Source organism: Zootermopsis nevadensis, unplaced genomic scaffold (genome assembly GCF_977971745.1).
Source record: "Zootermopsis nevadensis isolate Lab colony 2312 unplaced genomic scaffold, Znev_1.0 Znev_ptg000024l, whole genome shotgun sequence".
In the NCBI taxonomy this organism is placed as follows: domain Eukaryota; kingdom Metazoa; phylum Arthropoda; class Insecta; order Blattodea; family Termopsidae; genus Zootermopsis; species Zootermopsis nevadensis.
In genome coordinates this window covers 5301817-5326467 of record NW_028259156.1, presented here as the reverse complement: position 1 = coordinate 5326467, position 24651 = coordinate 5301817, and the positions used below count along the sequence as shown (strand labels likewise).

The 24651-nt window shown below is 39.2% G+C and overlaps 1 protein-coding gene across 4 annotated transcripts; it reads left to right on the top strand.

Annotated features, from left to right (window-relative positions):
* On the top strand, positions 1–24651 carry LOC147872684 (kelch-like protein 10). 4 transcript variants are annotated; one of them, XM_087354830.1, is made up of 11 exons: positions 1–227; positions 8791–8978; positions 10310–10555; positions 11887–12166; positions 13810–14046; positions 14896–15068; positions 15761–15930; positions 17307–17465; positions 18391–18595; positions 20556–21606; positions 23561–23854. In XM_087354830.1, exons 2-10 carry the CDS (start codon positions 8794–8796, stop codon positions 20668–20670), a joined length of 1770 nt encoding a protein of 589 aa, XP_087210956.1. In that variant the 5' UTR covers positions 1–227; positions 8791–8793; the 3' UTR covers positions 20671–21606; positions 23561–23854. The 4 variants fall into 4 exon arrangements, with proteins under 4 accessions (XP_087210956.1, XP_087210958.1, XP_087210957.1 ...); XM_087354832.1 differs by lacking the exon at positions 1–227 and adding an exon at positions 7772–7796; XM_087354831.1 differs by lacking the exons at positions 1–227; positions 23561–23854 and adding exons at positions 7803–7971; positions 24535–24651.

Sequence of the window (24651 nt, the reverse complement as noted above, 5' to 3'; positions counted from 1 at the left end):
TCGTTATTGTGGAAAGAGCTGAGTTGTGAATCACATGTAGAAGAAGTGCGTCGTAGAGTAGATAATTTGTGCTCTTAAAAAAGTTTTAGAATATCACAAGTACTTACCTTGTATAAGAATTATTAAGAAATCTGTGATACTGCCCTCCACTCTCTCCATTTTAGTTCTGATTAAATTCACCATTGACGGTGGACATCGCGATCTCTTATTATTGAACAAAGTTTGAGGTAAGCGATTCCTATTTATTATTGTTATTCAATTCAATTCATTTATTAAAGTGCTTGACAACAGCCTAAACGCCAATTACAGCCAAGCACTAACAAAATACAAACTTTACAATACAAATACAAACAAACAAAAAACTGAATATATAAATATACAAAATTATCAAAATTAATTTATTACAAAATAATTAATAAGTAAAAAAAGTAAACACTAATAAAACACTAATAAAATACAAGGAACAAAATAAAAACAAAAATCAAATTAAAACAAATAACCAAGCTAGATCCAATCAAGGCCACTCTCTAAATCATTTCTCTTATCTGTTTATACCAAACACGTCCAAAAATTTACATACGTCATTTGCAGCAATGACACACCTGGCTGAAGGACTATGCCTAAACGCACTGCACACACTAAACGTAGAAAATTCTCTTATTTGCCTTGACGGCACACGAATACCAACAGTGTTCATGATGGAATTGCAATTTATTTTGCCCTTAAATACATTAATAAGAAATAAAGCATCGAGATGTCGTCGTCTGGAATAAAGTGTTCTAAAATTTAAAGTAGATAGGATCAGTTCATATTTGCGGGGGATATTATACTGGAAAAATCGGTAATTGCATAAACTGGCAAATTTTCTTTGAATATTTTCTAATTTATTAGAATCTGTCCTTATAAGATTATTCCAAACGACCGAGGCATACTCAAGCTTAGACCTAATTAAAGCATTATATAAAACAACAAGACTTTCTAAAGAGGAAAAATTATAAGTAATAAAACGAATGAGCCCTAAGGTCCTTAGTGCCTGTGTATGAACAAAATTTACATGGCATTGAAAGTATAGCTTAGCGTCTAACAAGACACCAAGATATTTTATACAATCAGTACGGGAAATTAAGATATCACTGACAGAGTAGTTAAAATGGATACTGTTGGTTTTCCGTGTGAAAGATATAATTTTGGTTTCCTCAATGTTGAGTTCCATATTGTTAACATCGCACCACTGATGTACAGAATCAATATCTGCTTGAAGAGCTCTGCAGTCATCCACAGATTTAATATTACAATATAGTTTCAAATCATCAGCAAATAAGAGAAATTTTAGAATACTTAATTTTATCGCAAAGGTCGTTAATAAAAACATTAAATAAGAGAGGTCCCAAGGTAGAGCCTTGTGGAACTCCAGATAACACCGAATAAGCAGAATAAGACTGTACTAAAATGCGAACAGAGGCAGATCTGGATGATAAATTATTAGTATTATTAATATTAATATTATTACAATAATTTATTTACCGTCTATACACAAACTTAAAAATGTTGTTAAAATTACTTAAAATTACAACATTTTTTCATTAGATACTAGATCTTGTTACATTTTATATTGACGGCATGTTTCGATGTGTATTACACCATCATCAGGTCTATCAATTTTAAAAACTGTTGCACATCTTGCTTTGCTTATATTGATTTGTTTGATTTTTAAGTCTCTTCCTTTAAATGTTGTGCTTGGATGTTTTATATCGGGTTGTAAGTGATGTGCTGTGTGTCCGATATTATGGGACGGTAGATTGTAACAAGATCTAGTATCTAATAAAAAAATGTTGTAATTTTAAGTAATTTTAACAACATTTTTAAGTTTGTGTATAGACGGTAAATAAATTATTGTATTAATAAACACAAACATGACGCAATTAAGATATAAATTAATATTATTATTTGCAATGGCTTTGATTGGGCACATGGCTTCCCTCAAGCAAACTCACATTACTATACCAAAATTAGAGGGGATGTCGTTCACAGTGCTCATGCTTCTCGAACTTTCTCAGCACAACCTTACCATTCAAAACAAGAATCTACTTGATCTTGTCTTTGCTAACTTTTCCTCTGTAAACGTTATGATTTCTAATCACGATTTGGTTAAACCTGATGTTTTTCATCCTTCCCTGGTTATTGATATTAGAAATGTCTCTGACTGCCAATTCACAGCCCTCTCGATGTTCCCGTAATTACGCGCGTGCTGACTATTTACTACTTTATAGGTATTTATTTTCTTATAATTGGTCCTGCGTTTACAATCAGTCCTCTGCGGACTCCGCCGCTGATCAGCTCAAGTCGGTGGTTACTGCTTTAAACTTAGCTATTCCCAATAAGCATTCTAGTAAGTCTAAATTTCCTATCTGGTTTTCCGGTGCCTTAAAACATTACATTAATAAAAAGAATCATTATTTTCGTTGGTTTAAAAAGACCAACTCTGACGTACATTACTCCTACTTTGCACACTTTCGTAAATTAGTTAAGGCTACCATTAAGTCTGATAGGCGGCGGTGGTTAAAGTCTGTTGATGACAGTCTTAAGACTCACCCTAAGAATTTTTGGAAATATGTTTAAGATTTCAAAAGGAAAGATAGTTCCTTTATTCAGCTAAAAATTGGTGATCAGTTTGTCACTGACCCCAAACACATTGCTGATGAATTTGCTACGCATTTTGAATCAATTTTTAACACTTCTTGCCGGTCCGTCACTCCTACCGATACTTTTACTTCTGATTTTTTGCCCGCCGCTCCTATCTCTCCTGCTGAAGTTAGCAAGGCGATCAAGCGCCTCAGACCTTCAAAGATGGAATTCCTTCGTTAGTAATTAAGGGTTGTTCTGATATTTTCACTCCCTTATTAACCTATATTTTTAATTTACTAGGACAGAACGCTCCTTTCGGAGCTCCTCGGAGGGGTTGGTCAAGTGTTTAAAAAGCAACCAACCCCTTCGGGGGGGTTGGTTGCGTTTTAAAATCTTGTGTAAGAAACTAAACTAAACCCCCCGCATTGTTGTGTTGTACTCGGCATTGTCGTGTTCCACAACAATGCCGAGTTTGTTTATAGTTGACATTGTTGATGACGTAATTTATTGACGACGACGAAATCACAAATTTTTATAGTAAGATTAAAATCTTGTGTAAGAAACTAAACTAAACCCCCCGAATGGAGGGTTAAAATACTTGACCAACCCCCTTTTTCGGGGGAGCTTGATCAAGTTTTTAAAAAGCAGCCAACCCCCTTGCGTTTTAAAATCTTGAGTAAGACACTAAACTCGGCATTGTTGTGTTGTACTCGGCATTGTCGTGTTCCACAACAATGCCGAGTTTGTTTATAGTTGACATTGTTGATGACGTAATTTATTGACGACGACGAAATCACAAATTTTTATAGTAAAAAAAAGAAGTGTCCGTCCCTGTGAAAACAAACAGCTGTTGTTCCTGTGTTTAAAAAAGGCAACAGTTCCATTGTTAGTAATTATAGACCCATCTCTATTCTTAATACCTTTTCAAAAATATTTGAATTTATTGTCTATGATCATTTGCAAAAAAAATTAAGTACAGATTAAATCCCTCACAGCATGGTTTTCGTAAATTTAATTCCACAGCAACAAATTTGGTTACTTACCTTAATTCCGTTTTACCTTCAGTTAGTACTCAAGGACAAACAGATTCGGTATACTTTGATCTTACTAAAGCAATTGACTTAGTCCCTCATAATATTCTTCTTGGGAAACTTTGAAACTTTGGACTATCACCCAGTTATGTTGATTGGTTCCATAGTTATCTTTCTGACAGGCAATCCATTGTTCGTGTATCTGGAACTCTTACGTATCCTTATCGTGATAAGTGTGGAGTGCCTCAGGGTTCCACCCTAGGCCCCTTACTTTTCAATATATTTATTAATGACATCTGAGACTCCATACATAATTCACAGTGCCTTTTATTTGCTGTTGACTTAAAGATATATCGGAGTATTAGCGATGTTGATGACTGCAAACTGTTACAGGACAATATTTATTCAGTGCAAAATTGGTGTCTTCTTAATGGGATGCAACTTAATTTAAGTAAAACGACTGTTATATCGTTCACCCGAAAGACAAACAGTATTTACTTTAATTACAAATTGTGTAACAACCTGGTGGCACGCTCCCATTGTGTTAAAGATCTCGGTGTTCTATTGGACTGTAAGCTTTATTTCCATCAGCATATTAACTATATATATTCACAAAGTTTAAAAATGCTAGGTTTGATTCGGTATATTACTTCTTCATTCTCCACTGTTGATAGCCTTTTGGTCTTGTACAGTACCTTAGTCCGTTCCAAAATTGAGTATGCTTCCGTTGTTTGGAACTCTATTACTAATACTGACTCCTTTAAACTGAAAAGGATTCAAAGGAAATTTGTAGCTCTGTGTTACTCTAGATTGTTTAATGGCGTTTGTGCCTATAATTATGATGAAATATTAGTCAGATTAAATTTTTTATCGTTGCATTAAAGGAGGAGGCTTTTGGATGCTCTTTTCCTCGTGAATGTTTTTAAAGGCAAAATTGGTTGCTCATCTGTTTCTGATACAGTTAGTCTCTGCGTATCTACTAGGTCTATCGGAGACTACTCTACCTTTACTGTACAACGTAATTTCAAGGCCAGTCCCCCTGCCAGATGTGTTTCTACTGCCAATGCAGTCTGTAGGAGCATTGACATCTTTAACAAAAATCCTTATATCTTAATTGCATCATGCTTGTGTTCCTCAATACAATACTTTTATTTTCCGTCGTTACACAAGCTTATTGTTAAAATCATATAAAATTTCACATAAAATTGTAACAATTTTATGTGAAATTTTATATGATTTTAACAATAAGCTTGTGTAACGACGGAAAATAAAAGTATTGTATTAACAAAAATCCTGTTTTGCTTGCTGAGGTCAGTCAGCTTTTTAAACAATAATTATTGTTTTTATTGTTTATTTAGTATACCATTTTATTTTGTATGTTGTTTGTCCAAAATTAAACTGTTTTTAGTTTAATTATTATTTTACTTATCTATAACATTTAGTTTTTTACTTATAAGTTATTTTGCAATAAATTAATATTGTACATTTATGTTTTCAGTTCATTGTTTGTTTGCTTTTGTATTGTAATGTTTGTATTTTGTTAGTGCTTGGCTGTTATTGGCCTTTTAGGCTGTTGTCAAGCACTTTAATAAATGGAATGAATTGAATTGAATTGTATTTGTGATTGTCTGTGGTGTCGTGAGGGTTGGTGTGTAATCGTTAAATATTCACATGCCAGCAACTCCATATGGAAGATCTCGTTGAATCTAGAGGACTCTACTTCTGTAATGTTGGCTACCGGAGGAATTCTGTAGCCACCTTCGACCTTAAGGGAGGATAGCAGCTGGTTGTATTTATGTCGTGTTATTGGCAACGCCCGATTGTCTGATTTTATTTGTGCTGTCACGAATACTAAACAATTTGAGGTAGAATCGCTATTGAACCTCTTTCTATAGTACAAGGTTATTGTACTTCAATTACCTTCTGCATTTATGGGAATTATTTGAACCTTTACGGCAATACAAAAAAAATCTCGTAAATTAATTTCGTAACTCTTTTAATCCGAAGATGGTCCAAAAAAATTTAAGAACTCCTAATAATCACTGCGTACAGTGCAACTCATAAATACAGAATGTAGCGTAAAAAGTTGTTAAAGCTGATGGTACATGCACTGACTACCACTCTGTTCGAAATGTCGTGAAAACTAAGAAGTTTTCCTTGAGTTCAGTGCGTAACAGTAGCCATAGTCGCTTGTTGCTTTTCAATTTTAAACGAAGATGAACCAACTGGCAAGTATGAAATCTTCATATTAACTGCTGGCATCGCAGTAAAGGAACGTAAATTCTGTTTCTGGGAATTAAAATCGCAGCAGGTCAATGCACGTGACCCTGCTTTGATAAAAAGCCCGGAAAATCATTTTGATAGATCCGAGATATGAGATATTTAGACTACACACATTTGAAATTTATTTTGATAAAGAAGAACACATACGTTTTACTTGACGCTAGTAGAGAGTTGAGGATGAGTGAGTTTTTCCGATCTGTTCTTCAGTTGTAAGGCAAATACAAGAGTATAATTCAAAAGGAGAACGGCCCGCCAATCTCAAATCTTTGAGGCCTTCAGCTGACGTGACAAAAATTCGCAGAGCGACCTCTGAGTTCAAATTGCAGACAACTCTCCAACCAAAATCCTTTTCATGAACGACAAGTTGCCTCACGAGATACCTCTCATCAGCAGCAACAAACCGTCAAGGCTTCCGCCGCTACAAAACCATCGTTTTAGTCATAAGGCTCTGTTTACCATTTCCAGCAATGCGTTCCTGACGCAGGAATGGCGTTTTCTAGCTAGGGATGATGTCTTGCGCTTGCGCAAGCCTCTGCCCTTAGTCAGCTTTTTGGTTCTGCTAGGTCCAGAGACAGGGACAGGGACTAGCTCTATGGATTGGGCCTAACAGAGTCGGATTTATACCTGGAGACGGAGAAAGACTCCAGTCTCCAAAACGCCATTTTTATTGGTTTTTGGTCTCGGACTATGCATTAGGTCCAAAAATAGTTTGCTTCAACATCTTAAGATAGACTCGAACCAAGGACTGTATTCGAGTATGTGACCTTAGATCCTGTAATTTGCGTTCCTCTCTACTGAAACCATTCTTCTTGTCAGGAGTCGAACCCAGTGTTGAGGCCTTCGTTTCCGAAATCTCCTCTTCGAAGCAAAAACTCTGATCCCTGCGCCCTTCTTCTGTCTCGCTTAGTTTCGGTGCTAAAGGAAGCTCCCTTGCCGGAAATCGAACTCAGGACACTTTTTCCAGAGTTCTTACCTTCCTGTGTTCTCTCATGTGTCTAGAGGAATAATCGCGCCATGTTTCTTCTTCAGGAGCCACAAGCGAACGAGTAAAGAAATGTCAACCCTCAATTTTGAATTCACACATGACCAGTGGACACTGCGGTATTTACTAAGGGGAAATACGACAGTTTCTTACAAATTCATCTTCTGGGTCTCAGACAGTTTTCGGGCTTGTGACTTTAGTCAGTCAAATCATTTCCCAGGAACAAAAACATAATTTGCCTTAGCGCCACTCTTCCCTAGTGCTTGCTATCCGAACAACATAAAACATCTTTCCCGGGATTCGAACGGGGGAAACGTTTTCTTTGGCCCAGCGCCCGGGCCCCTCAAAAATCATCTTTAAAATTAATCAATTATACTGAAACGGACGTTATTTTAAAATAAGGGCAATTGGAAATGCAGTTTTTTCTTCGTGTCTCTTCCGAATATTTTTAAATTTATTCTCTCCTTATAGGGAAAGTACTTTCTATTATAACTGAATACAAACAAATTATAAGCTAGAGTATTTATCTTTGTTGTGTTTCTTCAACTACCAACAATGTGTAAATATTGACCGACAATGGTCAGCTTTTATGTGAACTCCTGCGTGCATAACAATGCAAGAAAAAGTATTCGAATTTCTGACCCACACCTGCAACAATGTTGATTGAGCATGCCATAAGGCTCTTTTCTCGCTTCTTATACATGCAGTATAATAGCCTGAATGAACCGTATTGCACTCCATTCCTTTACCTCAGGAACTAATTGTTACGTCATCTGTTTACTCGGCATTGTTGTGAATCATTATTGCCGTCAACAATCCGCTTTCATTATTGCCGAAAGAGCTGAGTTGTGAATCGCTTGTAGAAGAAGTGCGTCGTGAGTAGATAATTTTGTGCTCTTAAAAACTCTTTAGAATATCACAATTACTTGTCTTACATAAGAATTATTAAGAAATCTGTGATACTGCCCTCCACTCTCTCCATTTTAGTTCTGATTAAATTCACCATTGCCGGTGGACATCGTGGTCTCTTATTATTGAACAAAGTTTGAGGTAAGCGATTCCTATTTATTATTGTTGTTCATCACATCTAGATATTTTAACCTGCATTTGTGAACTCTTCTTTTTAACACAATTTCAAGTAATATTAGATTGACTTCTGTTTGTTCACGGTATCACTGATTTTTCTTTTCTGTTTGTCATCAGTCTCTCGACTGGTTTGACGTGGTCCTCCATTTTCGCCTATCTTGCGCCAATCTCTTCATTTCCACATCCTCAGAAATCTGCGTCACATATTCCAATCTCTGCCTCCCCCTACAATTCTTCCCTTCAACTGTTCCTTCCATTACCAAATTAACCAATCCTGGGTGCCTCAGAATGTGTCCCACCATCCTATCTCTTCTTCTCGTAAGATTTTTCCTTCGCCTATCCTGTCTAAGACCAGCTCATTTCGTCCTTTATCAGTCCACTTAATTTTCAACATTTCAAATGCTTCGATCTTCCTTCTTTCTGGCTTTCTCACTGACCATATTTCCCTTCCGTATAGCGCTGTGTTCCAAAATTATAACTTCAGAAAAATCTTTCTTAATTCCAGGTCACTGTTTGACACTAGTAGACTTCTCTTTCTGAAGAAGGCTCTTTTCGCTTGTGCTAATCTGCTTTTAATGTCTTCCTTGCTTCCTACAAATGACTCCCGGAAGAAGGAGAAACCTCTACCTGCCAACGGCCTCTTGTTAAGAGGACGGAGGAGCGGGTAGAGGTCCAGGACCAGACATTCTTCTCGGTACCGCGTTCCCTCTCAGTCACTCTCAGTTGACGTGCACACGCGTCAGTATGAAGAAAAACCTGTAATAGCGATCGACTGTTTTTCAGGAGATGGAGTCAAACCAACATCGCAGCTGTTATCAAGATGGCGGCAGGTGCAATTGCACCGAAGCATTTGACCCTCTGAACGAGCTGAGAGAGATGAACCTCTTCTGTGACGCGGTGTTGAGGTTGGAGGACGGCGGCGTCTTTCCAGTCCACAGAGTGATTCTGTCAATGCGCAGCGAATATTTCAGGTTTGTTTATTTACTGACGTGGTTGATTAACATGTGAAATAGAGACACAATGGATCTCAATTCGTATGTAAAATGTTATAACCCTTCTGTTGCAGAAACCTTTATTTATATATGGCTATTTGTCTTTTGTTCATTGTCATAAAATCTCACGGCGGTGAGGAAGAAGACTAATGTCTTCTGGAAGTTGCGTCGTAGAATCTGAGTGGTATTTCAGACGTACTTACTGCCTTCTTTCCTTGAAGATGGAGGCAGTAAGCACCTCTGAAAGGTCCGATAATTTCTACAAGACAACACGACGCAACATCCCAGAAGACGTTCGTGGTTTTTTGTACTAATTTTTAAGTGCGGTTGTACCAAGGTGACAGTCAATCGATCTGGAGGGAATCAACCCATTTCCAAAACGTCTTGGTTTTAATAAATAAAGAAGACCGACAGAGTCCTGAAGCAATTTGGTAACGCACCTTTGTCACGCCATTGTCCGGAACACTGAAAGCTGCTGTGAGTTGCTCTGTCTGAAATATAATAAACTGAAACAAAGAACTTCGCGAGGAATGCTTCATTGGTAGGAGAGAATCGTTCGCGAATTTGTGCAAACGTTAACTTTCTTGTGTTTTGAATAAAGATGCGGTGCGTTCTTGACATGAGAAATGAATTTTAACCGTGAACCATTGTTTCTGTTTTCCGAGAGACGTTTCTCATGTCTTGTTACAAGCTGTGTCCCTCTTTCAGTTTTCCGACAATCAAATCTTTCTGTTTGTCTTGCAATGCAAAGCCCTTAATTCGTAATAGGAAATTGTTTGCTGGTTGGTGATCACTTTTTAAAGGCCGCGTAGAAACATCGGCTTTTCTTTTAAATTGTTTATTGTAGGGAAATTTTTTTTGACAGAACAAATAGATTTCATATTACGATCTGATCAATCAGTGGAATGTACAGCCTGCGATATATGTTGAAATATTTGTGTTAATTTGCTGGTTGCCTTTAAAATGTCTGTATTGGTTGTTATAAACTCAGATATCTGTTGAAGGAGCCAAGGAAATGTAAGAAACGAGGTGACCATTCTATAGTACAAATGTTCGCTGCTTGCTATCCGATTTGTAAGTTATATTCTGTGAAGCCTACGCACGCTCTTCGCCCTGTCGCAGTAAATCTGGTCCCATTAATAAACATTCCGGGAGTTTTTGAAGTACTCAGATAGAAAAAAATCATTCACCACATTGACAAAAGGATACGTGGGTTATAAAAACTTAAAGTTTATGCGCATTACTTGTAATTTTCTGCTCGCTGTTTCTCGAAATCAGTGTAGATTAACGACTGCTTCGTGACGTTTCAGGAACCTCTTCACGACAACACAGCACACTAATGAGGAGACTGATATTCATCTCCACGGAGTCAGCTCAGACATGATGACCCAGATACTGGATTATGTTTATTTTCGCGATGTGGACATCCGCTCCGACAACGCGCGTCAGCTGCTCGAGACGGCTGAATACTTGCGTGTACCAGGCGTTACTGAACTCTGCTGCGACTTCCTCAAGGACGCGACTGACAACAGTATCGACATCATGTATTTCGCAAGGTAATCGATGTTCATTTTGCTGTGACGCCAGCCTTCGTCGCTGGAGCGAAGCAGTCGGGTCGGAGATTAAACCCTCTGACTGAGGACTGGGCAAATTATAAAGCGTTGTTGGTCAGGGCTGTTGGAAGGTTGTTATTAATGTTCCTATAATTTAAATGATCTGATTTAAGTGCATATATTTTGATCGTCATTATGACTAGCAGATGACTAATTTCACCATGTAGACCTAATTCAGGGTCATAATTAAATCTGTCTTCCTCTCGAATTCCTTTTCATCTCTTATTCTTTCTTTCTCTGCGACATTCCTTGCTTCTTACATAATCCTTCCAATATCAAAATCAACATTCAGCCCCACATCTTTCTGCGTACAGCAAAACCTCTGTAAACCGAGCCTCGATTATCCGATTCCCGCATTAAGCGACCGAATTTCAACCAGATCGGTTGCTATCGGTTTCCACCAGCTAGAGTGTTTAAAGTGATGTCCACTCGGTACAGTTCATTGATCTGATCTCACACCCACATTTTGATGAGTATTATGAACACTTCAAGACATTTAGAGAATTGGTTATTATCGAGCAAAGACAAAAAACACCCCGCTGTTCCCCCGTAGATGCTGAACCCCTACTCCTTCTTGTTCATTACAACATAGCAAGCAAATCAACTGACATCAGCAGAATCACACCAGAACCTTCACTTTATGCGATAGACAGAATGACTGATAAATTCACTATTTTAATACAGGGACTCCCTCGACTTTTGCCGTCGGCTTGTGCTTGCGAAACGTCCGCATCATCCGCCGCCGAGCAAAATCTGTATTGTTTCTCTAGTAATTTGTTCAAATCCATGACCACGTTCCCCTTTCCCTCGCTCATCCGACTTATCGGCTTATCCGACCCGTGGTTCCCCCCATATGTGTCGGTTACACGAGGTTTCACTGGATTAACACACACAGTTAACGCAATGACGTTTCGCCAAGGTTAATGCCAGAATTCAAAATTCTACACTTCTCATCTCACAGCCTTCTTCACTTGCGTGCGCCATGCCCTTGTTTCAACCTATAATTTTATCACGAAGACCAGCGGGCATTTCCCGGGAACCTTCAGAGCCGAAAACTTTCTATTTTTCCCCGGTTAAACGGAGCGTCCCTTATCGTTGCCTCTCCACGTGTCTGCTCTCAGTCTCACTCATTCGGGCTTCAAAGGGCTAAGACAAAAACTGGAGGCGAAATACTGTGGTGTGCAAATGCTTGAGAATCCAGTTCTTGCTGCAGTGTTTCAATGTGTTAGAGTTCGAAGGAGATCGATTCTGAGTCGGCTCTTACCCTCTCTCAGGTCTCACTCCTGCGCCGACGTCGAGGATCACGCTCGTCGCCTCGTTCTGCGCCACTTCGTGGAAGTGTCTCAGCAGAGCGAAGAACTGCTGGAACTGCCTGTAGAGGAGCTGCAAGCGATAATCGAGTCAGACGAACTGAACGTAAAGGACGAGAGAGTTGTGTGGGAGTGCATCCTCCGGTGGATCAACCACGACCCGGACAACAGGAAAAATCAGATCGCGGGCCTTTTGAAGTGCGTCAGACTGGGACTACCTGACTCAATGTACATCCTGAAGGAGGTCGGTATGCCCCTGAAGTCGTGGATGTTTACAGAAAGTGAAGCCCGCATTTTCAATTCCATAGTCACACGTGTTCGTAACTAATTAATGCAAATCGTGAGCCTTTTTCTTCGTCACGTGTAAGCCCGTGTGTCTGTCCGCAGTTCCAGCTCGAGAACGTCTAAACGGATGTTCATTAGATTTAATACTGACAGGTTTTAACAGAATCTGTTGGCATACTCCGATTCGGATTAAAATCTTACGATAACAACGTGAAAATTACACAATGATTTTAATGCCTTATTCCACGCAAAATTTGCTGCGTAAGAAATCTCCAGATTGCCATAGTTACCATGGTTACAATAACTACCTTTTGTGCAAATATATGGTTGGAGTTAATAATCGTCTTTTATTCATCGTCTGTAAGTTTGACAGTCCGTCTGCGGTACAATCTTTCATTACAGTCTCAGAGTTTATTAAGATCCATTACGTGTTTCAGTTCAACTACAACATTCCACACTTAACTACAATCAAACGTCCACTCAGCTTTAATAGGAAAATCCTCCAACAGATAAATCACGTCTTCTGTCCCAGCGTTCAACTTAACCAAAGATCCTACTGCCATAAGAAGCGTGTCTTAGCAGCTATAATAATTTCACGCATCTCCAACTATATATATAGTCAACCCGAGGTCACTACAGCTTGATAATCCTCAGCTGATTGACCATATAGGGACAACAGATATCCGAAAATTGCAGCGAGAAAACTTCGTTCTACATCCGAGAGTAAATTACCCGAGGTGCTTCAAACTCATAGACAGATTGACATTCTAATATTTTAATCGTCATCTCACGAAGCAGCCATACAACTTATGATATTCCTTCTTCCATTTCGTCAATCGCTTTAACCCGAGAGAAAAAATGTTTCTACTCTAGGTCAAATTCCCTGTGATTTCAGCCACTCACCTCTTACGAATAAGTGTGAAACAATCGCACGGATTGCCTTAATTGATCTCGAAGAAACTAATTGTCATTATTTTCTTTCGATGCTACGTAATTTTGACGATTAATTAAAGTTATCGAATCAAAAAGAATGTGGTGTTTGCAGCGTGCATCTCGCACTGGAGAGACGAGAAATAAGTTACAATTTTGAATGTAACTCAAAATGCAACTCTTTCTGAAGTATTTAACTTTCTGTTGAAACACATTTCAATACATTTCTCTAATTGAATAAAATTTTTGGATATTATCCATCGTCTAGTAAATATAAAACGTAAAACGACGTTTCGGAGATGGGATTCTATCTCCGTCTTCAGGTTCCTACACAAAGAGTCCCATCTCCGAAACGTCGTTTTACGTTTTATATTTACTGTACGATGGATAATATCCAAAAATTTTATTCAATTGACTCTTCACCATCGTCAAGAAGTTTTAGATTTGACATTTCTCTAAGATCGATTTAACCTTGATTTCGCTTCTCTCCACAACCAATGCATTTGTTAAGAGCGTCGTTACATAATCCAAAAAAACTTATTTTCCTGTATATACCATAGTCTATTTCGGCGATTTCCCATCCAAATTATGTGTGAATTTCTTGTGTCCTCTGCAATGGAACATGGCATCCCTTCCTAAAATTATTAAGGTCCACATTGAACTGTTCAACAGATAGCACTTCACCCGTACGTGATTGAAAATCTGGAGTGCAGACCCGTGATCTCGAAGACGCTCGTGTTTCTGGACGACTTAGAAATGATGACGAAGGAATACAAGGAATTCGTGATACCAAGGATTGGCCGCCCGCGAATCCCACAGGACATTCTTTTTGCTATTGGTGGGGTTCGTGACAGAAGGGTGACAGATGTGATCGAAGCGTACGACGTACGAGCAGACCGATGGAGTGTGGTGAGTTGGACGCATCTCTAATCTTACGTGTCTTGTTAAATGACGCCTCCGAGAAACACTACTTTTCCTCATTTCTGCTTATTTTTACTAAGCAACTGTTTATTTAAGCTTAATCACAAGCACCTCGTTGCCTCTGTATTTCGTGTTCGCTTATTTCCATTGCAGTGAACCCTTTTTTAAGAGAAGCTCCAAAGACATGAATTAAAAAGAATAAATACATAAATTACACAGGTGCTGAGTCTCATATACAATGTAGGTTCTAATAGGAATCGACGAAGGATACGAAGTTTGCCTTAAATACCATTTACATTAAGCGTCCTACATCAACCTGTCCGCTGATTTTAGGCATGAAACGAAGTCATCGTTGATCGTCAGTGGATTTCAACGTAATAAATGAAGCACTGATCAGTGTCGATGTTGGCCATCTGCGTGGTAACGCCGCGTGAATTAGAAGGCTGACACACTGTTTGGGGTGGGTTGGGGGACGTACTGCCTCCAGCTTTGCGTCGATAAAACCCTAAACACCAACATCTCTCCTTTCCAAAGTACGAACCTGAAATGTCAGAAATTAATTCTACATTTGTCTGTCGTATTTGACGAGAGCACTGGTAATGTTTGAGCTTCTCTTTGAGTCTTCCTGTTTCCCCCGCCTCTCATAATTCCACCATCGCTTCACGTTAATTTCCCGCGGTCTTTGTCGAGTGCGGTAGGCCCGGCCACCCAGCACGGTGTAGCAATTTCGGTCCACTGTTGGGGGTGGTCGGTCGCTTGGACTCTAACGTAAGGACTTCACTTTAGGAGACCAAGTGACCCAAAGAAACATAAAACCATAACCTGTCGTTTCTTCAGGTGGAGGGGGTCGACTCGATCGGTCCGCGAGCCCACCATGGCACGGCAGTAATCGGTTTCGACATTTACGTCATCGGTGGTACCGACAACGGCTTTGATGGTTTAAGGTCATGCCGCTGCTTCAACGCTGTTACGAAGACATGCCGCGAGGTGGCGGCTATGAATGCCCGACGGTAAGATTTATTTTATTTTATTTAGTGTTCTGTCTGACGACAGGTCCATATGAACAGAATCCTTCCATCCTTTTCTCGGACTGGGACATGTTCATATACGTTCTTGGCAGATGATCCAGAAGTGGTTTGCCATTGCCTTCTTCTGTGTGTGAATGGAGTAATTGTTGGGATGCCACGGAGGAAAACTCCGTGTTGCCTAGACCACGGCCTTGCCCAACACAAGTTATAAATCTGAGCACAACCGGGAATTGAACCCGGGACCCCAGAATTACAAGGCTAGTGTTCTGACCGCTAGACCACCGTGGCGGTAAGCACGCTGTACCATACCATTAAAGCTTGTGATTTGTACTACAGAACATCACGTGGGCTGATATCAAGGCTTCCTGCTTGGTAACTAAGAAACTCCTTGGAACAAATTTCTTCCTAAAAAGCTGATAGTCGCTCTGTTAGTCATGATATAAATGTGGGCAGGGGCTGTAAGATTGTACCACTCACATACAGGAGCATCGTGCAAAGTGTGAATAGGTAGGAGGACTTTTGAGACAATGTTGCTTTTAAGAATACGATTTGTTTGTTAATTCATTTGAATTATGATTTAACAATGACGAGCGAACAATTGCGTTCTGCGAGAGGAAATGCATCTTAATCAGCAATAAATGAACATAGCAGAGTCTGTACTTTTATCGTTTCAGAGCCAGGTTAATGGTGGCAGTTCTGCGAGGTGTGGTGTACGCCATGGGAGGTTACGAAGTTGGTGTGGATCAGAGAACGGCTGAAAGATACGACTGCAAGACAAACCAGTGGTCGTGGATCGCTCCCATGAACACAGGGCGATCCAGTACAGGTGCGGCTGTGCTGAATGGTACGTAAATGCTGTGAAACAGAAATATGTGAGTCTGTCTGCCTGTCCGCGTGTAACAACGCAAGAAATGTTGAAGGAATCACAGGGTTTGAGGTTCTCACAGTCGCGAGTACAAGTTGGCTGACGTTTGGCTTCTGCCGACGTTTCAGACGAACCTTATGCCTTCATCTTCAAGGCATTCCCCTTCGCTCTTGAACTTAGTTTCCCTCACTCCATCGTCCCATATTCTTTCATTATCCCTTTCTTTATCCGTGCTTCGTACTACGTTATTTCACTGACTGCAACGGCTTGAAGTTCCTCTGGTCCTGTAAGCTGTCCGTGTGCGTCGCCTTCTGCCCTTTTAGTGAACACTAGGCGTGAATGCAAACAACCGTCAAATTATCAAACTGGCTCTCATATAATACAGATGTGATACGTTTTTGAGGCAGTTAATATTCTCATGTAAATAGCAGATTATATTATAAATGTGGAGCGCCGCTTGGCAGCTCGTACCGTGCGTCTCTGGCACCAAATTTAATAAAATTCGTTTCACTGAAGATGTAACTTGCCACGATTTCCATTATGCATTAAACAAATCAAAATGATACTCGTGAGGAAGTTGGGAGGAGACTAAATTCCGGAAATGCTTGCTACTTCTGAGTTCAAAATATTTTGTCTTCCGTCTGATATCTATGAACCTGAAAATTAAAGTATACAAAACAATAATTTTTCCTGTTGTTTTGTATGGGTGTGAAACATGGTCTCTCACTCAGAGGGAGGAACACAGATTGCAGGTGTTTGAGAATCGGGTGTTGAGGAGGATATTTGGGCCTAAGAGAGAAGACGATGGGACATGGAGGAAACTGCACAATGACGAGCTTAAAAATCTGTATTGCTCCCCCAGTATTGTCAGGGTGATTAAGTCGAGAAGAATGAGATGGGCTGGGCATGTAGCACGCATGGATGGGACAAGAGGTGTGCACCGGGTACTGGTTGGGAAGGCTGAGGGGAAGAGACCTCTGGGGAGACCTAGACGTAGATGGGAGGATAATGTCAGACGGGATCCTATCTCCCATATATAGGAGACTGGATTTTGTTGGCCTAGGACAGGGTCCGGTGCAGGGCTTTGGATAATTCCATGATGAACCTTCGGGTTCGGTAAGCCATCTAGTTAGTTAGTAACATAAGCACTTTATGCTGTTTATATTAAATTTTATCAGTTAAATTCGTTTCCTTTGACATGCTGATTGTCTGCATTCGAAACAAAGAAACATATGAACAGAGACAGCCGTGTCTGTGCATTGTCCCATTTTGTGCTCTGCATGGACCAGTTTAATGTTTCTGCCTACACCAAATATGTGTACAGTTTATTTCATATAACTAATTTGTTTTTACAGACAAAATATACGTCGCTGGTGGACATAATCGTGACGGTTGTCTAAACTCGGTGGAAGTTTATGATCCGGACACCAACCAATGGACGTTCGTTGCACCGATGCTTTCTCGACGTGCCAATTTTTCTTGCGTCGAGTTCCATGGCTTCCTGTACGCCCTAGGTGAGAATTCTGGATATTCTGAGTGACGCTCCCCTATCCTTCTCACAGAACTTGCTATTGTGAAATGTTTTCCGGGTTCTCTTTGAGTGACTGAGATTTTATGAACAGCATCATTACAGAGTTAATTTGTCAGTAATTTTAGCCCCGATTAGTGGTTTCGATTACATTCTCCACAAAGAGCACTAAAGAACAACGCATAATCTCTTGTGTTATCGCAAGTAACATATGTCCCATTTGTCAAACAGTCCCAGTTTTAAAGGTAAATATTTTGTTCTTGTAACAAGGAAATTTCAGTTTGCCGTGTTGTTATCCCTAAAAAGCCGATGGTTTAAAGCAGTCCCCTGGCAGGCTTTGATATGCGTCACTTGTTTGTGTAACGCCGTTTTGAACAGTGCATCTTGTGTTGTTGTTGAACGATATTTTCGCACGCAATTTCCTGATGCTACAAGCACGAAAACAATATTGAAGCTATTTTATCCTTAATTTCATTCTTGCTACTAATATTAACACTGCAAAATGAAATCAGTTTTCCGTTCAGTTTACGGAATTAAAAATTTACGAGCGTAAAGTCCGCTGGGTAAGACGGGCGGAGTGTGAAGCATTGAAGGTACGAGAATTGCAAACATCTAGAAAGTTATAATTGGTGATGTTGAAGGTAAGATACCACTTGTGATACATAGTCTTAAAAGGAAGGATAATATTAAGATGTTTTTAAGGAATTAGAGTATGTGAGAACAGGTCAACTACCGACTTTTGTGAATAAGGTAATGAATCGTGTGGCTCTATAAAGCCCAAACATTTCGTGATCAGGTGACAGAGTAATAAATATCAAGAAGGACCCCACTGAATGGGATTAGAAAAAGTTTCATTTGGCAGCTTTTTTATATGATGTGACCTGTTACGGAATGTGTGTGTGTGTGCGCAGGAGGATACGACGGGATCTCAGACGCGCTCAGTACCGAAAAGTATGACCCTGCAGAAGACACGTGGACCGAGATCCCTGGCATGAGCGTCTACTCAGATTACTTCAAAGCAGAAGTGATCGACGATAGGATCTTCGTCATCGGTGGACGTTGCAAGGGGAAAACTCACTTCAATATCAAATGTTACGATGACAAGGAAAATCGATGGTTTGTTTCTTTGATTGTTCAGGACTGTATAATCACAAACTGTTACTTTCGAAAAGCGCTAGGATCAAGATATCCGCGATCTTGCGGATGCTGCGCCGTGTTGTATCGTAGAAACTCACCGACGTTTCAGAGGTTCTTACTGCTTACTCAGGGCCTTGAATACAACCCTCGAAAAATGGGTGAGAGGAAGGGGGTAGAATGAAAGCAGGCAGGGCGATGTTGCGGTCAAGCTGAATCCTTAAAGCAGAGGGCAAATGACGAAAGTAATGTTAATCAGACGTAAACTGTAACTGCATTAATAAGGAGCTCTCTCGCGACTTTCACAAGGCGAGTACGCGCGGCAAGCATTTATCAGTATCTAAATGGAGGTTGAAGAGATAGCAGCCCTACTGTTCTATCATGTCCGTCGTCGGAAAAAGCAAAATCGACGATACTGGATACATCCCATGTTCTTGGAACGTTCCACAAAAGGTGCATTCCATCTGCTGTACGATGATTTACGCAAACACGACGAGAAGTTTATTTTTATCACTATATTCCTTCATACCGCTGTTCCACAGTGCTGGTCGTTGTTCAATTTCCATAATGAACAACTCTGTGTCAAAAGATCTCTCGGACATCGCCGTATCGAATACGCGCAACTCACATACAGCTCCGGCTCCCGCGTGCGACCTGCAGCGCCACTGAGTTCGCTGCGGTTGAATTTCGTTACTTTTATAGCCGCGCGCGACAGCTCTGCCGCCTATGTGCCGCGTTCCTAAACGTAACCGCGCGCGACTCGGCAGCTAGTCGCGCCAGAGGGTCCCTAAAAGTTTCTTTGATCAGTGGCACTCTCTTGGGCAGGAAGTTTCTGGCGTTCAGCACACCAACATCGCGATAATCTTCGGCTTTCATCAAAGTGTTAGGCCAGTTTCAGGTTTAACGACGCCTATCAGTCTCATGTTCCCATTACTTATGGATGTTGGCTTTTTGTGACCATGCTGTCTCATGCCATCTGTTGACGGAGTGAGTAAGCAGCTTCAAAAACATTCCAGAATACAGCTTTCTTCATACTCGACTGTTCAAGAGCCAGAAATCCCACAGAAATGCATTTGATTTTGGTTTGTGTCTGTTTTACGTCTAGCAGAAGCTCTCCAGAACTACTTTTGGTGGGACAAAATTTTTTTGAAAATATATTGCTAAAAGAGGGAAATATTGTCATGGGCGCATGTCTCAAACAAGAAACGCTTATCTCTCCAAAGAATGTGTGTGACTAAATTTATTATTCTGATCGAAGGTAATGGCTTAATGAAGTATACCAAACGTAGCCATCGCAGGAAACAAGTCATTTGACAGCGTTTTAAAATAGTCATAACCTCTCCCTCCACTTTGATGTAATAAAATGTATTGCATTATATTAGAACGTTGGCCGGGGTTCTACGTGCATGAGTGAAAGAAAGATCACGTGGGAACTGTTCTGAAATATGGTTTGGCAATCGTGCATTGAATTCCGACTGGGGGAATTTTTGTTAAGGTTGTCTGGAAACAAATTATAAGCAACGACATTTCGGTGGAAGCCTGTGCTCTTAACTTCAAGCAGTTTCCCATTCTACCCAAAGACATGGATATTTTTAGGTGAATACATTTTACGACTCACAAAGATAATTCTTTTATACCTAATCTCCACCGAAATCTCTGATATTTTAGAACCCCAAAAGAAAAAGTATATATATTTTTAAGAAAATGGTTAATTTCTTTACATAAATGCACTGACATTCAAATTACATTTCTATTAAATTTATATTAAATAAATTATTTATTGTAGAAGACGTATTCCTTCATGAGTTACATCATCACATGAGGAGCTACATATTTTCTGTAACTGTGTCAGTGAAATGTGATAAAAATTGTCTTGAGTGTAGATAATACTGATGGGTGATGAAAGAGGGTTTGTTTTCACTTTTAATATTTCAAATTGCAGGTATCCGGTGACAAACATGAATGTTAGTAGATCCTTGCTGTCGACTTGTGTCATCAAGAACCTACCGAATGCAAGCGATTACGCCCACAAACTCAGAGACGAATTAATAGAGTAGAAAAGTAAAACAATGTTGGATTGGGAAAAAAGCAGCCAACTTTCGGTTTACGAACGAGTTCCGTTCCAAGACGTTGTTCGTTATGTGTATCTTGCATTTCTGAGTTTTAACGATACGTATCGTATTCGTTAGCAGCTATTTTAAAACACTAAATCCATGTACTAATTATCATATAATAATTTTCTTATAATTATTGTAATAAATACATTTTTTAAAAGTGTATTTATTTAAATCTTACAATTATGTTGCTATACGTTTGACACCTCGTTTTATAAGGAACTCTATCTATTGGCGACTTTAAATTTTTTTGAATGAATTGCGACGTTCGTTATAGCGAATGTTCGTAAACCGAGAGTTGCCTGTATTTTGCAGTTGATTACATCCATGACGAACACATTAATTTTAATTAAGTACCTTACGAAAATAATGTAGAAATCTGGGAATTGATGTAGGAGCTGGAAAAATAAAAAATAAAAAAGAGAAATATTGTTTGCAGCAAAGAAGGAAAAGTTATTTCTACACAGGAAGTCTTACTGAAATTAATTATGCATGAATGTAGCTGCTTTACTGCATTATTCAGCAGCTAAGATTGCAAGGAGCTTTATCACAACACCTTCAAAATATATTGAGTTGGTACATTGACCGCTTTGTAATGCCCTACCCTTCTGTTCTGGGTAACATCTAATAAAATACATATTTATGCAGATCTAAATAACACAATTGTATATTAATGACTAAATTTCAGTGTTTTAATTTAATTTGCATTAAAGTTGGTGTTCCTGTTAAAAACGTGAATGTTATTTGTGAAGATACGAAGTTAGGAGTTGTGGATTCTTAACCTTAAAACTTCCTAATTTTCATCAAGCCTTCTTGTTGTTCCTTATGCTTCCAACGATTGTGGACAAATATTTACAATTTGGTAACTAATTACAAGAGGTAAGTTAGAATGGTATGTGTTACTAGTAAGTAAATTACACGTGAAATTCCAACTTCGTGGCAGGTTAGATGAGTTATTACCACAAAGAAGGAAGTGACTACTTGCAACAATCGGTAAATAGGTTTCTAGCCAAGCACATTGCTGATTTTACTACATGTCACCACAAAATGAGAATTGAGAAGGCTTGTATCGTATTCATTGGCTGTCACAGTTTTTTGCAGACTTAGCAAAAATAAATAAAATCACAACCAAAAGTGTAACTCATATTACATCAACAAAACAGATAGAAAAACAAAGAGTTGAGTGTTGCTGTGTAAGTGGAACATAGACAGTCAGCATTGTTATGAAACTTTCAGAAAATGTTTCAAATTGTATGTTTATCCATCCACTGCAACATAATACAGTAAAACCTCTCTAACTTGGACACTTGCGGTTCCACGATAATGTGTCCAACTTACAGAAGTGTCCAGGATAGAGGGAAAGGGGAAAATCATCCTCCTTTCAAATTGTGGTGTAATGACAATGTGGTAATTGTAGAGTATTATGGAGCCCTCCCCAAAAAGGAAATTATTGATAAGAAAAATCAAAAGAGTAAATTAAATTTTTACAAATTTTGTTTTCACTAAATTAAACTTGCATGGATAAGCTCAAAGGGAAGGACACCAATACTTTACGTTTACCGACAATGTAATCTATTTACTTACATAATCTAACTACTGTAGGCTTGCTTGAATTAAGAATTAATGACAATAATGGTAATCTTTTGAAACCCACTCTCATGGTTGCACATTACACCCCAGCCTCAATGAAATTTTAAATATTCAGAACGTATTTTTTTAATTGTACTTATGGCAGTAGCTCAACATATGACGTCACTTATTTCTTGCAAAAAAAGTCCATCACAAAACACTGCTTTTTTGCTTTTATCTTGGAATTTGCCATCCTCTTTCTAATTTTTGCTGCAATCCGAATAATTTTTTAACCATTCCTGGTTGACTATGAGGGGAAGCACACCAATTTCTGTTAACACTGTTTAACTCAGTTGCAATACAGTACTGACAAAGTTAAAACTCCAGTTCAACAAAAGAATAACTATACACTTTCACTGTATTCCAATGATGTGTTCAATGTCTCACACCCTCAACCATAAGCTAATCCTCAGGTAGAAGGCATTCATCAGTCAGAAATTCAAAACAACAAAATATTAACTGTAAACGTTTCCCATAAAAGCATTGAAACTAAGTGCATGCATGCACCTGTTCAACTTACAACAAAAGGGGTGGCCAAGTTCCAGGATAAAGGGGTGTCCAAGATATAGGGTGTTGTGGACATGTAAAATTATAGGATATTCGCCGGTTCCAATTAAAAGTGTCCAATATAGAGGGGTGTCCAACTAGAGGGGTTTTACTGTACTTATATTATGCAGATTTTTACAACTAAATCTTCTGAAATGTTTGCACGTCATTTTCATCAGACAGTGCTGGAATCTGTGGAATTGCCTCAGGTTTATATTCTTAACATGTTGTATATTGAGTATAGGGTGTTGAGGAGGATATTTGGGCCTAGGAGAGAAGACGGGGTATGGAGAAGGCTGCATAATTATGAGCTTAAAAATTTGTACTCCACCCCCAATATTGTCAAGGTCATTAAGTCAATAAGAATGAGATGGATGGGTCATGTGGCACACATAGAGGGGCAAGATGTGTTCACCAGATATTGGTCGGGAAGCCTGAGGGGAAGAGACCTCTGGGGAGATCTAGACGTAGATGGGAGGATAATCTCAGGCGGGATTTATCAGAGGTCGGAGTTGAAGGAGACTGGATTTTGTTGGCCCAGGACAGGGTCCGGTAGAGGGTTTTAGTTAACTCGGTGATGAATCTTCGGGTTCTGTAAGCCATCTACTTAGTTAGTTAGTTTGTATGTATATTGAGTTTACCCAGTGGGTTTTTATAGATGACCACTGCTGTGTGATGCAGTTGCCTACCCACATGTGAATGTTGTGTTGAGAAGTATTTTCACACGAGCATTATGGCCACATTCTGGAGGAGAACCATTGAAGAGGAGGCAAAGAAGGAAGGAAAGACCTGGAGGGAGCTGAAAGTTCTGGCTCGTAATAGAACTCATTGGCGCTGCTTTGTCAAGGCCCTATGCTCTGACTAAGAGCGACAGGATATCAATCAATTATGGCCACATTACAGGTTGTACCCGGAAGTCTGATGTTCTTCACTATTTCAGGAATACTGTAAGATGGCAGTTGAGAAAAGTAAAACTGTCAATGAATTATCTTTACTACAAAAATTTTTAAACCAAGGTTATGTGGCAGTTGTGTGTAGGGAACCAATGTTTTGGTTTGTAGACAACTTTACCAAATGTCTTGGCCCAGTAAGTTTAATTGACTAATTTGATGTTTTCTTTTTACTCTTATATTGGAATAACCGACTTTCTACTGTATTTATGGATACTTCTTGCAAGAAGAAGGGACATATTATTGTTATATTACCTATAATCCATTTTCATTATGTAGGTCTTGGACTCAGAAACAAATAAAAGCACAAAAAGTGAGATTTAAGGTTATCTTAGCAATGAGTATGAAGATGGCTGTCTTCTGGGATGTTGCACCATCAGTATATACCAGACAACATGATAAAACATCCCAATCACAGTCTATACCTTTGTATCCTCTCTGTGACTCTGTTGTGGATTAAATAATTTTGATTAAATTTATGTGATTGTATAAATATGCAAACTGGATTTAATTGGCTCAAAATAGGATTCAGTAGATTTGAACTGGACCCAACTGGCTCAGAGAACAGTCCAGTGGTAGATTCTTGTGTACACATTCAAGGAATTTATTAGCCAGCTGAATGACTGTCAGCTTTTGAAAAAGAATCCCTTTAAGTACTAGTGGTGTCTTGTATTTTTTTCAGTTCTTTGTTGCCTCTGTGTGTGAATTGACAGCTTCAGTTATAGATATTGCATATTGGATTGGTCTTTCCTGCTGGTCCATGGATGATGGTAATATTGATGATCATTGGTCACTGGCT